Source organism: Enhydra lutris, unplaced genomic scaffold (genome assembly GCF_002288905.1).
Source record: "Enhydra lutris kenyoni isolate GAN:26980312 unplaced genomic scaffold, ASM228890v2 scaffoldscaffold38, whole genome shotgun sequence".
Taxonomy (NCBI): Eukaryota; Metazoa; Chordata; class Mammalia; order Carnivora; family Mustelidae; genus Enhydra; species Enhydra lutris.
Window position 1 is genome coordinate 4,486,063 of NW_019154122.1, and position 13,736 is coordinate 4,499,798.

At 49.9% G+C, this 13,736-nt stretch overlaps 1 protein-coding gene across 2 annotated transcripts in view; it reads left to right on the forward strand.

Moving 5' to 3' along the window:
• The window catches only part of LOC111154751 (endothelin converting enzyme 1), a 63,478-nt gene that overhangs the window by 13,152 nt on the left and 36,590 nt on the right, over positions 1-13,736 (forward strand). For both annotated transcript variants that reach the window (XM_022514642.1, XM_022514641.1), the window contains one exon: positions 1,761-1,973. In XM_022514642.1, coding sequence (XP_022370350.1) covers positions 1,761-1,973 — 213 coding nt within the window. The remainder of the gene's footprint in view (positions 1-1,760; positions 1,974-13,736) is intronic.

The window sequence follows — 13,736 nt, forward strand, 5'->3', positions numbered from 1 at the left end:
ATTTCCCTGCCAGAACCACACATCCTTTCCTGCTTTCTGAAGGTTGGCCTGGGGACATCAGGCCCAGAGACAAAGGTGTCCACCATCGCTGTGACATCAGGCTCGCTGTGCTTCCTCGCTACTAGATGGGGAAACTGAGGCTCAGTGAGACGAGGTCACCTGCACAAGGCCCACAGCTGGAATCAGAAAGCTGGGATCTGAACCCAGGTCTAAGAGCCTCCAGCCCTCGCCCTGCCGTACTCCTCCCTGTGCGGTAGGAACACTGAACTTGCCAGAAGGGCCACACCAGCCCCCGATGGGACCAGCAAAGAGGCGGAGAGGAAAACAAGGAACCCGGCCTTGGAGCTGCTTCAGCCTCGGCTCTCCCACTCAGCCGTGTGGCCGTACCCCATTCATGCACACAGAGCCTCAGCGCCCCCCTCTTTAGCCAGGGCATCATGCCTGTATCTGATGTCTGCAGTGAGGCCTGAATGAGATAACGAATGTGAGACAAGTCCCTCTTGTCACCAGTGTCAGCCGAGGACCCGGCTGGGCCTGCATTCTTAATCACGAGGCTGGATCTCCCTCCACCTTGGGCTGAGCCCCCATCAAGGCCGCCCAGTTTGGTTCCTTTGCTCGAGCCCACCACCCAACCCCGAGGCAGGGGTCCAGCCCCTCTTCTTACCTCTGGCCTTCTAAGAGCCCTCCCGCCTCTGCCCCACGTCCTGTGAGAACCAGCCCCGAGGAAGTGGATTCATGGGAGGCTCTTGTAGTTTGGCAGCCCTCCCCACTGGCCACCTGCACTGATTACCATCCCTCCTCTGGGGGGCACCTAACAGATGGGGCCCCCCAGGGCCCGCCCGTCATAGCTGGCATCGTGCCCCTCCAGGCCCAAAGGAGACGGAGCAGAGAGAGGATGGGGCTCGTACCCCACTGGCCATTGAACAAGCTACTAAGCTTCTCTGTGCCTCAGTTTCCTTGTCTATAAAAATGGCCGTAAGAAAATGGTTTGTTCAGTCTGTTCCATTTTTATTTCTTTGAGAGTCAGTGAGATAACTCTCCTGCCTTGTACTCAGAGGGAATTATTTTTCAGTTTCTTCTGTTCATTACAGGCTGTCCTTTGCCCTAAGTCCTCGTACCAAATTGTCTGCATCACCCATTTGTTTCGGACTAAATATAGTCAGTTTGTTTCCAGAATGGCAAACATTTCTCCTCTGGTGGTGATTTAACTTTTCTTATAAAATGTTTGTATCTTCAGCTATATTTTCAGCTCCTGAAAGAAAGGACTATGCCTTTTATATCCCTCACCACACATATGCACGCATGTGAGCACACGTGCGCACGCGCGCGCACACACACACACACACACACACACACACACACATCACCACTCAGTAAAGAACCTGGAAGAGACTCAGTTATTATGTTGTTGAATGAATGAATGCATGAGCAAGTGAATGAACTTGTGGAACATCAGGGAATAATAACTTAAAAAAATGAATATTTGTGGAAGGAAGGACTGATTAAGAGAAACACCTTGGTTCTGGGTACTTTTCAAGCCACAGAAGGGATTTTAGGTCGCTAAACAGAAGTGTTCTTTTACAAGCCAGGAAATTATAAATCTACTGAAATCTTTTTTCTGTAGAAGTCTGGTGACCATCCAGCTCCAGCTCTGTTCGGTCGGGGCTGGGGTGGGGACATGGCACCCCAGTGCCACCCGCACTGTATTCCCACAGCCTTCTCCTGCCCTTCACTGGCCTCTTGTCCTTGACCCCTGCCAGGAACCCCCACGGTGTGCCTCAGCGAGGCCTGTGTCTCAGTGACCAGCTCCATCTTGAGTTCCATGGACCCCACAGTGGACCCCTGCCAGGACTTCTTCACCTATGCCTGTGGCGGCTGGATCAAAGCCAACCCCGTGCCTGACGGTCACTCCCGCTGGGGGACCTTCAGCAACCTCTGGGAGCACAACCAAGCCATCATCAAGCACCTCCTTGGTAAGCAGCCCGCGGGGAGACCCCTGAGTGGGCCGCGAAGGAGAGCGGCCAGCCAGACCCAGCTGGCGAGGCCCGGCGAGAGGGTGAACTTGACAGGATGGGAAAACCAGAGGGCTGAGAGTAGGTGAGCCCGGGTTAGACCGTCTGCCCCGTCAGTCATTGTGTGGCCCTGAGTGGGTTACTTGTCTCTGAGCCTCAAGCTCTACAAAGATGGGACTCATAGACGGGGACGCGAGGCACAGCGGAGGGGCATAGTCGGTGCTGGTGTAATGGCATTGTGTGGTGACAGATGCTAGCGGTGAGTGCCGTGTGGCATCTAGACTGGTCGAATCACTGTGTGGTACCCCGGAGCTAACATAACATGCTGTGCCAGGTATATGTCGATTTAAAAAAAAAAAATGTTTTTTAAAAGGGACTACTACTACCGAAAGTTGAGAGTCTTGAGAACTGTGGAGCGCGCGTGTAAAGGGCTGGCGTAGCGTGTGCGGCCCAGGGTGGGACCTGGGGGCTCGGTCGCTGTGGTCCTTGCTGCTATGGCTTCAAGCTGCCGCGGGTGTGCCTGGCATGGGCAGTGAGCTGTGGAAGCTGTGAGCTGAGGGAATCAAGGCTGAGCACACTTGGGTAGGTTTTAGGGTTGTGAGCGAAAGAAAGTTCTAGCAACATCTGTGGGAGGGCTGTCCACCACAGGCAGGAGCATCCCTTGGCCTCGTGCTGCTTGGACTTGCGTGATAAACCGTCTAATTGAAGTTCTTCTTCTGTACCTTGTTAAGCCTTTGGCACCTCTAGTCGACATTGGTGTGGGTGGTTTTATCCTTAGATTAGAGCCCCGTGTATGTCTTGTTTGCAGGGTTATCCCTGGTTATTGTTGGTTGAATGAACACCCCGCCTTTGGGGTCGTCTGCCACGTGAATTCACAACACCCACCACAAGATGTAGGGCTCCCAGCTTGAGCCCTTTTTGCAGCCAAGACCTCCTTTGTCCCTCTCCTGCTACGCTGGTGCCATCCTGGGACCCCAAATGCTGGGAGAGGCGAGATAATGAAAAGCCATCAGTGACTGAGCAGATCTAACTAGGGTTTTAAAAAACCTGCAAGATACTCAAAAGTACGTAAAATAGTGATGCCTGGGTGGCTCAGTGAGTTAAGCCTCTGCCTTCAGCTCAGGTCATGATCTCAGGGTCCTGGGATCGAGTCCCACATCGGACTCTCTGCTCGGCGGGGAGCCTGCCTCTCCTCTCTCTCTGCCCGTCTCTCTGCCTACTTGTGATCTCTCTGTGTCAAATAAGTAAATAATCTTTAAAAATAAAAAAAGTACATAAAATATATGAAGGTACCCCAAAGGGGACACATCTGCTCAAAGGGACAGAAACCTTCCTATGAGACAGCAAGAGATTCCAACTTGACAATTGCGAATTTCAGGCAACTGTGTCTTTTAGATGACAGTGGAAATGGGCAAACCAGGTTAGGGGACGTTTCTTTGGGACACCAGCCCGTTCTGGGTGGGGGAGGGGGGCGCTGCTGGGTGAGACCCGCCCACCATTCTCTATTCTCTGCACCCGCCTCAGGCTTGTCTCCCTGAGCATCAGAGCTCAGTGGTACATGGAGGCGAGGGGGAGCTGAAGGAACCCTGTGTGTCTGGAACAGCAAAGCCCCTGCTTTATGTTATCTAGGTGCCTTTGAAAGGGGACACAGCCTTTCATTTCAGAACTAGAAGCTTAACAGGCAAATATGTCTGGGGTAGCCAGACTGGAACTCAGGGATGTCCCTTCTCCAGCACCTGAAGACAGCCAAGGGCTTGTCAGGGACCAACAACCGAAGCAGGAGGACAGTTCAAGCAGGATGACAAGATGGGCAAGAGCCTCTCCTTCGGTTACCAGGACCTGGGTTCAAACCCTGCCTCCACCACTTTCTGTGTGATCTCGGGTCAATGACATGACCCCTCAAGACACCTTCATTCAGTGGAGGCTCCTCCAGGTTATGAAAATAAAATGAGAAAAATGTATTTAAGGTGCATTGCCTTGGCCTGGCATATCGTGCTGGCTGCTGTGCATGTGAGGGTGATAGGTATTATTCACCTTTGACCTTTGCACAGCACTTTACAGTTTACGGAGCTTTTTGTCGATGTCCTCCTATTCGATCCTGTAGGGCAGGAGTGAGGAAGGTAGCATTCATCCCATTTGAGAGATGAGGACACTGATGTCCAGAGCCATCCTCGAGACAAGCTAGCAGGTGGCACAGATGGGACTTGTCCGACTCAGTCTGGGCCGTGTGTCCTTTCCCCACCTCACATCCCCTCCTTCAGACGGATGGGCACGTATGGCTCCGTCCCCATCCTGCTGGCAGTTTGGAGCGTGGGGGGTCTGAAGGAAAGAGGGGAAGAAACTGATGTTTGCTGAGTGGCTGCCACTGTCCATGCTCTGTACCAGCTCTTTCTGTCTCCTGCCTCCTTCATCCTCACTGCCTCCCTGGGACTTAGGGGCTGTTGTTCCCATGTCGTGGATACGGAAACAGGCTCAGAGAAGTTAAGTGACCCTGCTGAGGAGACACTACCAGTTCTTCATGGAGAGGGGCTCCTACCCGGGGGAGCAGTCAGCGCTGAGAGGGGATGGAGAAGATGGGCAGATGGGCCCTCTAGCCTTCCAGTTAGGCCCAGGACTGGTCCTTGTGTGTGGCGCCTGTGGATCCTGCTCCAAGGGGGACCTTGGGCCTTTACCAGGACTGAGTCCATCCCCCTGCCCTGCCCCCCAGCTGGCAGGGCCCGGTAGGAGTGGGCTATGGTCCTGGGCTCTGGCATTACCTCCATCCCGTCCCCAAGAGTCAAGGTGTAGGTGGGGAGCTGTGCTCAGCTGGGCACGGAACAGCCAGAACCATGTGTTCAAGCCCCTGCCCCTGGGACCGGGGCCTGGTGGCATCAGGAGGCCAGACTGCAGGGTTTTAAAGTCAGACCACCCTGGCATACCAGCTTATCACTCCTATAGCCTTGGACAAGTGACCTGGCTCCTCTCCAACTTATTATCTGTAAAAGGGGGGTAATGGTGCCATCAGACTCGAGATTGCCGTGAGTACTGGCTCGTGTGTGCTAGGTCCCCGTGCTCAGCACAGATCCTGGCACCTCATGAGGACCCAGCCGAGCAGAGCTGGCGTACTGAGTGTACTGCTCAGTGTACTGAGTGAGCTCCAGCCCAGACCTCTCCCAACAAGCTGTGGGACCACAGACAGAATCCCCAGGCTCCTGAACTCAAAGAGCATTGAGCGGGATGTTCTACGTATTAGTGAGGTGATCGAAGAAACCTAAGAATTACTTATTTCTCATGGAGGCCCTGATGTGGACCTACTTACCAGGGAATGCGGTACAGGGCATATCCATGACCACACTAGCCTGTTTCTTTGGATTATTTTATTGAAGCCATGGATGAATATCCCCATTATACAGAGGAGACTCACAGATGCTCAGGAAGTGATGACACTTAGCTGAGATTTGGCCCCAGAGCTGGGGGACGTCGAACCTGCCTTCTTTTTCCACCGACTTCCCTGAGTCAGACTGACCATGTGGAGGCCACAGAGCGGCCCAGAGCTACAATTTCCCAGGCTCCTTTCCCCAGAGCTGCTTGGTGAAGCTCTCCACTTTAGATGGGATCTGGCCAGGGCCTGATGAACATAGTAGGTGAGGTCAGCCCCAGGTCATTCTGACCAGGAGCTTCCCCAGAAGGCATATCCCAGAGTCCCCTACCCGCCAGGCTCACTCCTGGGAACGAGTCTGGAAATGGCCCCTCGCCTCCCCTCTGGGCCTTGATACCTGGGACTTTGGCACCGGGAAACCCCTGAAGGGGCAGGAGGCAGGTGAGTGGGTGACAGAAAATGCCAAACAGAATGCCAGTGCATTCCTGGGCTTGAGGCCAGGCTGGTTTCATCTTCCCCAAGACACAGGAGTCAGCCAGCAGGTCCCGCGGGGGTGGGGGGAGGGCTGGAGCTGCTGGGGGTTGCAGTGTGCCCGGGGGTACCCAGACTGTCCAAGCTGGCCTGGGGTGGGCTTCTCTGGCAGAAGAGAGAACGTTTGGAGTGCTGGTGAGGACTGTGTCACCAGGCCAGGCAGAACAGCTATAACCAGCAGCTATGGGGGCAGGACCTTGGACAAGCCACTCCTTTCTCTGAAAGGTGAATTCACAGGGCCCCCTCAGAGGAAATCTGGGCAGATCTGTCGCCGGTGGGCTGAGCTCTTCCAAGTCCCCCCTGTGGCACCTCCTTGCAGCCCACTGGCTGGGAGGCGTGATCTCAGCTGCACGAGCAGAGATACTCACCCGAGAGACATTCTGCTGCCCCCCCCGCCCCCCCACCGGGTTGCCGGCTTGGGCTGTCCTTGTGGGCCTCGGGGAGACAAGCATGTGGCCTTACTTCATCAGGGCAAGGATGCAGCGGGACCTCTCATCCCAAGGCTGGGCCTTCCCGCCCCCTTGTGCTCTTAACACAGACTAATCTGCCGTCTAGACTACCTGCCTTGCCGCTTCTGGTCCTGTAGGACTTTCCTCAAACCTGCTTCCTCTGTGATGCCCTCTGAGGCTACCAAAGGGCTTCTCTGAGCTCGAGTTACAGTTGTGTTTTATGTGTTTGTCCTACATACTGTGCTTTCTTTCATTAAAAAAAAAAAAAGATTATTTATCTGGACTGGAGCTCACTCAGTACACTGAGCAATACAACCAGGGGGAGTGGCAGCCAGAGGCAGAGGGAGAAGCAGGCTCCCCACTGATCTGGGAGCCTGATGTGGGGTTTGATCCCAAGACCCCAGGATCATGACCCGAGCCAAAGGCAGACACTTAACCCACTGAGCCACCCAGGCGCCCCTGTACTGTTTTCTATTATAAGATTAATGCGTGCAAAATTAATGCCTGGTTTTTATAATAGTTGGAGCATCATGGATTTCACAAGGACTTCATGGTCTCCCTTCCGTGTAGCCCAGTGCCAGTCTGCTGGAGAAATGGAGACAGAATCATTCCATCGGCATTCAATCTGTTCATGTCAGTGACTTGGCAACTAATCCTGTCACCCTGTGCCATCTCTCGTACTTTTATTCTGATTTATTTTTCTAGTAGTTGCTATCCAGCTTCTTTTCTTCTCCTTGTGCACACAGGAAACCCTCTGGACAAGATCTGTGACCCCATGCTTTCTTTTCAGTACTGTGTCTGCAGCCATGTGCCCCTTTTTCCCATTCCAGGAAAGGCAGGGGGTGTCCGGGGCTTCTCCGGGGTGGCCGGTCTGCTTGGGTGCTACCTCTGGTTTTCCGAGCTAGCCTGCAGGAAAGGAAAGGCATACAGAGAGTGCTCAGGCCCCTGTCCCAGCCTCCGCCACTCACTCGTGTGACTTTGGACATGTTACTCAACCTCTTGCCTCTAAATTGGGCTGGATACTAATAGCACTTGCGGGTGGAAACTGTTAGGACCCGTTGCACACACAGCCACACCCACACACAGAGAAAGCAGTTCCTTCTCTCAGGGAAGCCTGAGAAGGCTTGGGTTCAAATTCCAGCATGTGACGTATTAGTGTTACCTCTCAGGCAAGTTCCTTCCTCTCCCTGGGCCTCGTTTTCTTTCCCTGTGAATGGGGTGATAGTCTGACCTCGGGGTGCCGGTGGGGTACTGAGAAGAGCTCAGCCCGGGCTGGGCCTGTCGTAGGCACCAGTAATGGTAATGGTCTTATCGTTATTTTCGTTCCTCTGCAGAAGAAGGGGCCTCATTTATCAGCCCCCCCCTCTTCCTCTCACAGGATGGGGTTCCTGAGGCCTGCGACTGCCCGTACCAAGTCTATGGTTTTATCTAAGACAAGGGCTGGTCTTACCCTGATGTGGAGTCCCCCGTGCTGCTGGCCAGACAGGTCGCACTGGGATCGCAGAATTCCCTGGAAGCTCCATCCCCGCAACCCGCCCAGCTGCTGGGTGTTTCCTTTCCTCCCAGGGAGTGGTGTGGAAGAGGGTGTTCCAGTGAAAACTCCCAGAGGAAGAAGTGGGTCAATTAGAGGGTATGCTGTCTTTCCTCTTTGGGACTTTGGGGAAGTGACAGAGGACGTCTCTGGAACTTAAGGACCCTAGAAGGAAGTAGCCCCGGCAGTTGGGAGCCCTGTTGTCTGGCCCTGAGCTGCCAAATTATTTTCATACCTTGGGGACATTGGAAGGGCCACCATATCCAAAACTGGCCCCCCTGGCTCTGTCCTGGGAGCTGCGCTGTTGATGGCTCCTGGCCTGCTCCCATGGAACCTTCTTCGGGAAGTAAATGCAGGCGAGGAGTCTCAAAGGAGACCAGGGTTTTCCTCACAAGAAAACTGTATGTGACTGATTTCCCTTTGAATCAAAGCCTCCTCCTCAGACTGATGTGATTGGTATCTTTCTCTGTGGAGCTCCCAGAACATTCCATCATTCATTCCTTCATTCCACAATTATGTATGGTACACTGGCTATGTGCCAGCCATCACTAGGTGCTGGGATGGCGTGAGGAATAAGACAGGCTTTCCTTGTGGGGCCTGCATTCCATCAGGGGAGACAGACCGTAAACAAATAAATGAGTAAATAAGGCGGCTGCAAAGAGTTAGAGCTTTGAAACGAGTGGAGTAGGATGCAAGCCCGGGAAGGGAGGAGGCCGCTGCACACACAGCAGTCTAGAGGGCTGGGCCTTCAGAGCAGGAACATTGGGGCAGAAACTGGAATTAGTTGTGAAAGAATAGACCACATGGATGGGGCAGGAGTACGGGAACAAGGGGGAGAGGGGGCAGGATGCAGACGGGAGTTGGAGGCCCACAGTGAGGGCGAGGTTTCTCAGCTTTTTTTCATTCTTGCCCCCTGCCTAAAATTCTCTTCTGTTTTACCTAATTTTTTAATTCAATTTTTTTAAAAGGATTTTTATTTGAGAGAGAGACAATGAGAGGGAGCATGAGAGGGGAGAAGGACAGAGGGAGAAGCAGACTCCCCGTGGAGCTGGGAGCCCGATGCAGGACTCGATCCTGGGACTCCAGGACCATGACCTGAACCGAAGGCAGTTGCTTAACCAACTGAGCCACCCAGGCACCCCTAATTCAATTTATTTAAATAAATAAAAACAGTTCACCCATTTCTCTCAAACCCCCCCCCCAACAACTCCAGCAATTGCTAATCTGTTCTCCTTATCTATGAACTTGGTTTTTGTTACATATATATGTATATGTATGTATTTTTTAATTCCACATATAAGAGAGATTATACAGTATTTGTCTTTCTCTAACTTCCCCCAATTACCAAAATATCTTTGAGGTTCATCCTTGATGTCACAAATGGCAAGACTTCTTTCTTTTTTATGGACAAATAGTAGTCCTCTGCATGTGGGGGGGTGTGCGCCACGTTTTCTTTATTCATCCGTCATTGGGCACTTAGGTTGGTTCAGTATCTTGGTTGTTGTAAATACTGCTGCATGGGGGTGTGGATACGTTTTCAAGTTAGTGTTTTTGTTTCCTTGGATAAGTACCCAGCAGGAATCATAGGGAAGTTCTACTTTAAATTTTTCGAGGCGCCTCCATACTACTTTTTTTAAAAAAAGATTTTATTTATTTATTTGACAGAGATCACAAGTAGGCCGAGAAGCAGGCAGAGAGAGAGGAAGAGAAGCAGGCTCCCCGCTGAGCAGAGAGCCCAATGTGGGTCTCGATCCCAGGACCCTGAGATCATGACCTGAGCCGAAGGCAGAGGCTTCACCCACTGAGCCACCCAGGCGCCCCTACTCTTTTTTTTTTTTTTTAAGATTTTATTTATTTTTTTGAGAGAGAGAGAGAGATAGCGGGAGAGGGAACACAAGCGGGGGGAGTGGGAAAGGGAGAAACAGACTTCCTGCTGAGCAGGGAGCCCAATGCAGGGCTAGATCCCAAGACCCCGGGATCATGACGTGAGCCGAAGGCAGACGTGTAATGACTGGGCCACCCAGGCGCCCCTCCATGCTACTTTCCATAGAGGCTGAGCAATTTACATTCCCACCAACACTGCACAAGGGTTTCTTTTCCTCTACATCCTCTCCAACAGTTGTTCCTTGTCTTTTTGGTATGAGCCATTCTAACAGGTGATACCCCACCGCGGTTTTGGTTTGCATTTCCTGATGACTAATGATACAGAACATCTTCTTGTGTACCTGCTGGCCATCTGTATGTCTTTGGAAAAATGATCAGATCATCTTCCCATCTTTTAATTAGATTTTTTTCTTTGTTGTTGAGTTGTATGAGTTCTTTATATATTTTGGATACTAGTCCCTTAGCAGATATATGATTTATAAATATTTTCTCCCACTCACTAGGTTGTCTTTTCATCTTATTGATGGGTTCCTTTGTTGTGCAGAAGCTTTTTAGCTGGATGTAGTCCCATTTGTTTATCTTTACTTCTGTTGCTTTTGCTTTTGGTGTCAGATTAAGAAAGTCATCAGCAACACTGAAGTCAAGGAACTCACCACCTATGTTTTCTTACAGGAGTTTTATGGCTTGAGGTATGATGTTCAAGTCTTTAATCCAGTTTGAGTTAATTTTTACGTACGACATGAGATAGGGGTCCAGCTTCCTTCTCCTGAGTGTGGCTGTCCCAATTTTCCCGATACCACTTACAGAAGAGATTGTGCTTTCCCCAGCAAATATTCTTGGCTTCTGTGTCATATATTAATTAGCAATGCATTTCTTTCTTTCTATCCTATTCCGTTGATCTCTGTGTCTGTTTTTATGCCAATACCATAATGTCTTAATTACTATAGCTTTGTAATACAGCTTGAAGTCAGGAAGTGTGAAGCCAGCTTTGTTTTTCTTTCTTAATATTGCTATGCCTAGGGGCTCCTGGGTTGCTCAAACGGTTAAGCTGCTGCCTTCTGCTTGGGTCATGATCCCCGCAGCGGGCTCCCTGCTCAGCAGAGAACCTGCTTCTCCCCCTCCCTCTGCCTGCTGCTCTGCCTACTTGTGCTCTCTCTCCATCTCTCTAATAAATAAATTAATTAATCTTAAAAAAAAAAGATTGCTATACCTCAGGGCACCTGGGTGGGTCTGTCAGTTAAGCCTGACTTGGGCTCAGGTCATGATCTCAGGATCTTGGGATCAACACCCCGCCCCCCACGTCAAGCCCCACATCAGGCTCCATGTTCAGCACAGAGTCTGCTTGTCCCTCTGCCCCTCCCTCAGCTCGTGCTCTTTAGCTTTCTCAAGAAATAAATAAAATCTCTTAAAAAAAAAAAAAAAAAGGATTGCCATGGCTCTTCAGGGTCTTTTATGGTTCGACACAAATTTTAGTATTGTTTGTTGTATTTCTTTCTTTTTTTTTTTTTTTTAAGATTTTATTTGAGGGCACCTGCATGGCTCAGTTGGTTAAGCGACTGCCTTCGGCTCAGGTCAGGATCCTGGAGTCCAGGGATCAAGTCCCACATCGGTCTCTTTGCTCGGCGGGGAGTCTGCTTCTCCCCCTGACCCTCCCCTTTCTCATTCTCTCTCTTTCTCATTCTCTCTCTCTCTCTCAAATAAATAAATAAAATCTTTTTTTCTTTTTTTAAAGATTTTATTTATTTATTTGACACAGAAAGAGATCACAAGTAGGCAGAGAAGCAGGCAGAGAGAGAGGGGGAAGCAGGCTCCCTGCCGAGCAGAGAGCCCGATGCGGGGCTCAATCCCAGGACCCTGGGATCATGACCTGAGCCGATGGCAGAGGCTTAACCCACTGAGCCACCCAGGCGCCCCATAAAATCTTTTTTTAAAAAAAGATTTTATTTGAGAGAGAGAGAGAGAGAGCACCAGCATGGGGAAGAGCAGAGGCAGAGGGAGAAGCAGACTCCCTGCTGAGCAGGGACACCACCAGCCCCGCCCATGACAACATGGGCCTCCATCCCGGGACCCAGAGATTGTGACCTGAGCCGAAGGCAGATGCTTAACTGACTGAGCCCCCCAGGTGCCCCTGTTTGTTCTATTTCTGGAAAAAATGCCATGAGAATTTGATAAGGATTGCTGTGAATCTCTACATTGCTTCAGGCAGTATGGACATTTTAACAGAATTACCTCTTCCAATCTGTGAGCACAGAATATCTTTCCATTTATGTGTCTTCTCCAGTTTCTTTTTTCTTTTTTCTTTTCTTAAAGATGTTATTTATTTATTTGACAGAGAGAGAGAGAGAGACAGCAAAGGAGGGAACATAGCGGGGGCAGTGGGAGAGGGAGAAGCAGGCTTCCCGCTGAGCAGGGAGCCCGATGCGGGGCTCTATCCCAGGACCCTGGGATCATGACCTGAGCCAAAGGCATATACTTAACGACTGAGCCACTCAGGCACCCCTTTTCTCCAGTTTCTCTCACTAAAGTCTTGTAGTTTTCAATATACAGGTCTTTCACCTCCTTGGTTAAATTTATTCCTGGGTGTTTTATTCTTTCTGATGTAATTGTAAATGGGATTGTTTTCTTTATTTCTCTTTTTGATAGTTTGTTATTAGTGTATAGAAATACAACAGATTTTTATGTATTGATTTTGTATCTTGCAACTGAATTTGTTCATTAGTTCTGACAGGTTTTTGAAGTCTTTAGGGTTTTCTGTGTTCTCTGCAAATAGTGACAGTTTTACTTCTTCTTTTCCAATTTGGATGCCTTTTATTTCTTTTTCTGAACTAATTGCTCTGACTGTGACTCCCAGTGCTATGTTGAATAAAAGTGGCAAGAGCGGGCATCCTGGTCTTTTTCTGATCTCAGAGGACAAGCTTTTACCACTGACTATGATGTTAGCTATGGGCTTGTCATATATGGCCTTTGCTATGTTGAGATACATTCCCACTGTAACCACTTTTTGAGAGTTTTCATCATAAATGGATGTTGCTTTTATGCAGTCAGATGCTTTTTCTTCATCTATTGAGAGGATCAAATGATTTTTATCCTTCATTTTGTTAATGTGGTAAATTACATTGACTTACGGACGTTGAGCCATTCTTGCATTCCTGGAATAAATCCCGCTTGATCGTGGTGTATGATCCTTTCAATGGCTTATTGAATTCTGTGTGCTCATATACTGTTGAGTATTTTGGCATCTGTGTTCATCAGGGATATTAGCCTATAGTTTTCTTTTCTTGTGGTGTCTTTGGTTTTGGTATCGGGGTAATGTTGGCCTTGAAAAAGAAGTTTGGAAGAATTCCCTCCTCTTCTGTCTTTGGGAAGATTTTGAGAAAGATTGGTATTAATTCTTTGTTGAATGTTTGGTAGCACTCATGTCTGGTCCTAGACTTTCATTAGTTGAGAGATTTTTGGGGACTGATTCAATCTCCTTACTAGTAGTTGGTCTGTTCAGATTTTCTATTTCATCATGATTTTGTATTGGCAGGCTGTATATTTCTGGGAGTTTACCCATTTCTTCTGTGTTGTCCAAGAAGAATACAAAAGATAATGCTATGTACCTGTTTATGTAATGTATGTATACATGAAAGGGTACGATGTTTCTGCTCCCTAAGAGCTAATTCTCTCCGCCTTTGGGGGCAATATTGTCCCTGTTGAAAATGCATAATATTGGGCCTTATAGGTAATTTTAAGGCATTCGTATATTCCAGAGCATATTAGTGGGGTTTTATTTATTTATTTATTTTGTTGGGGGGAGGGGTAGAGGGAGAGCAAGAGAGTGTCCCAAGCGGACTGTGCGCTGGGCATGGAGCCTGATGTGGGGCTCGATCCCACGGCCCTGAGAACACGACCTGAGCTGAAACCAAGAGTTGGACACCCGACTGACTGTACCATCCAGGTGCCCCCCTCCAGGGCACAAGACACTAGTG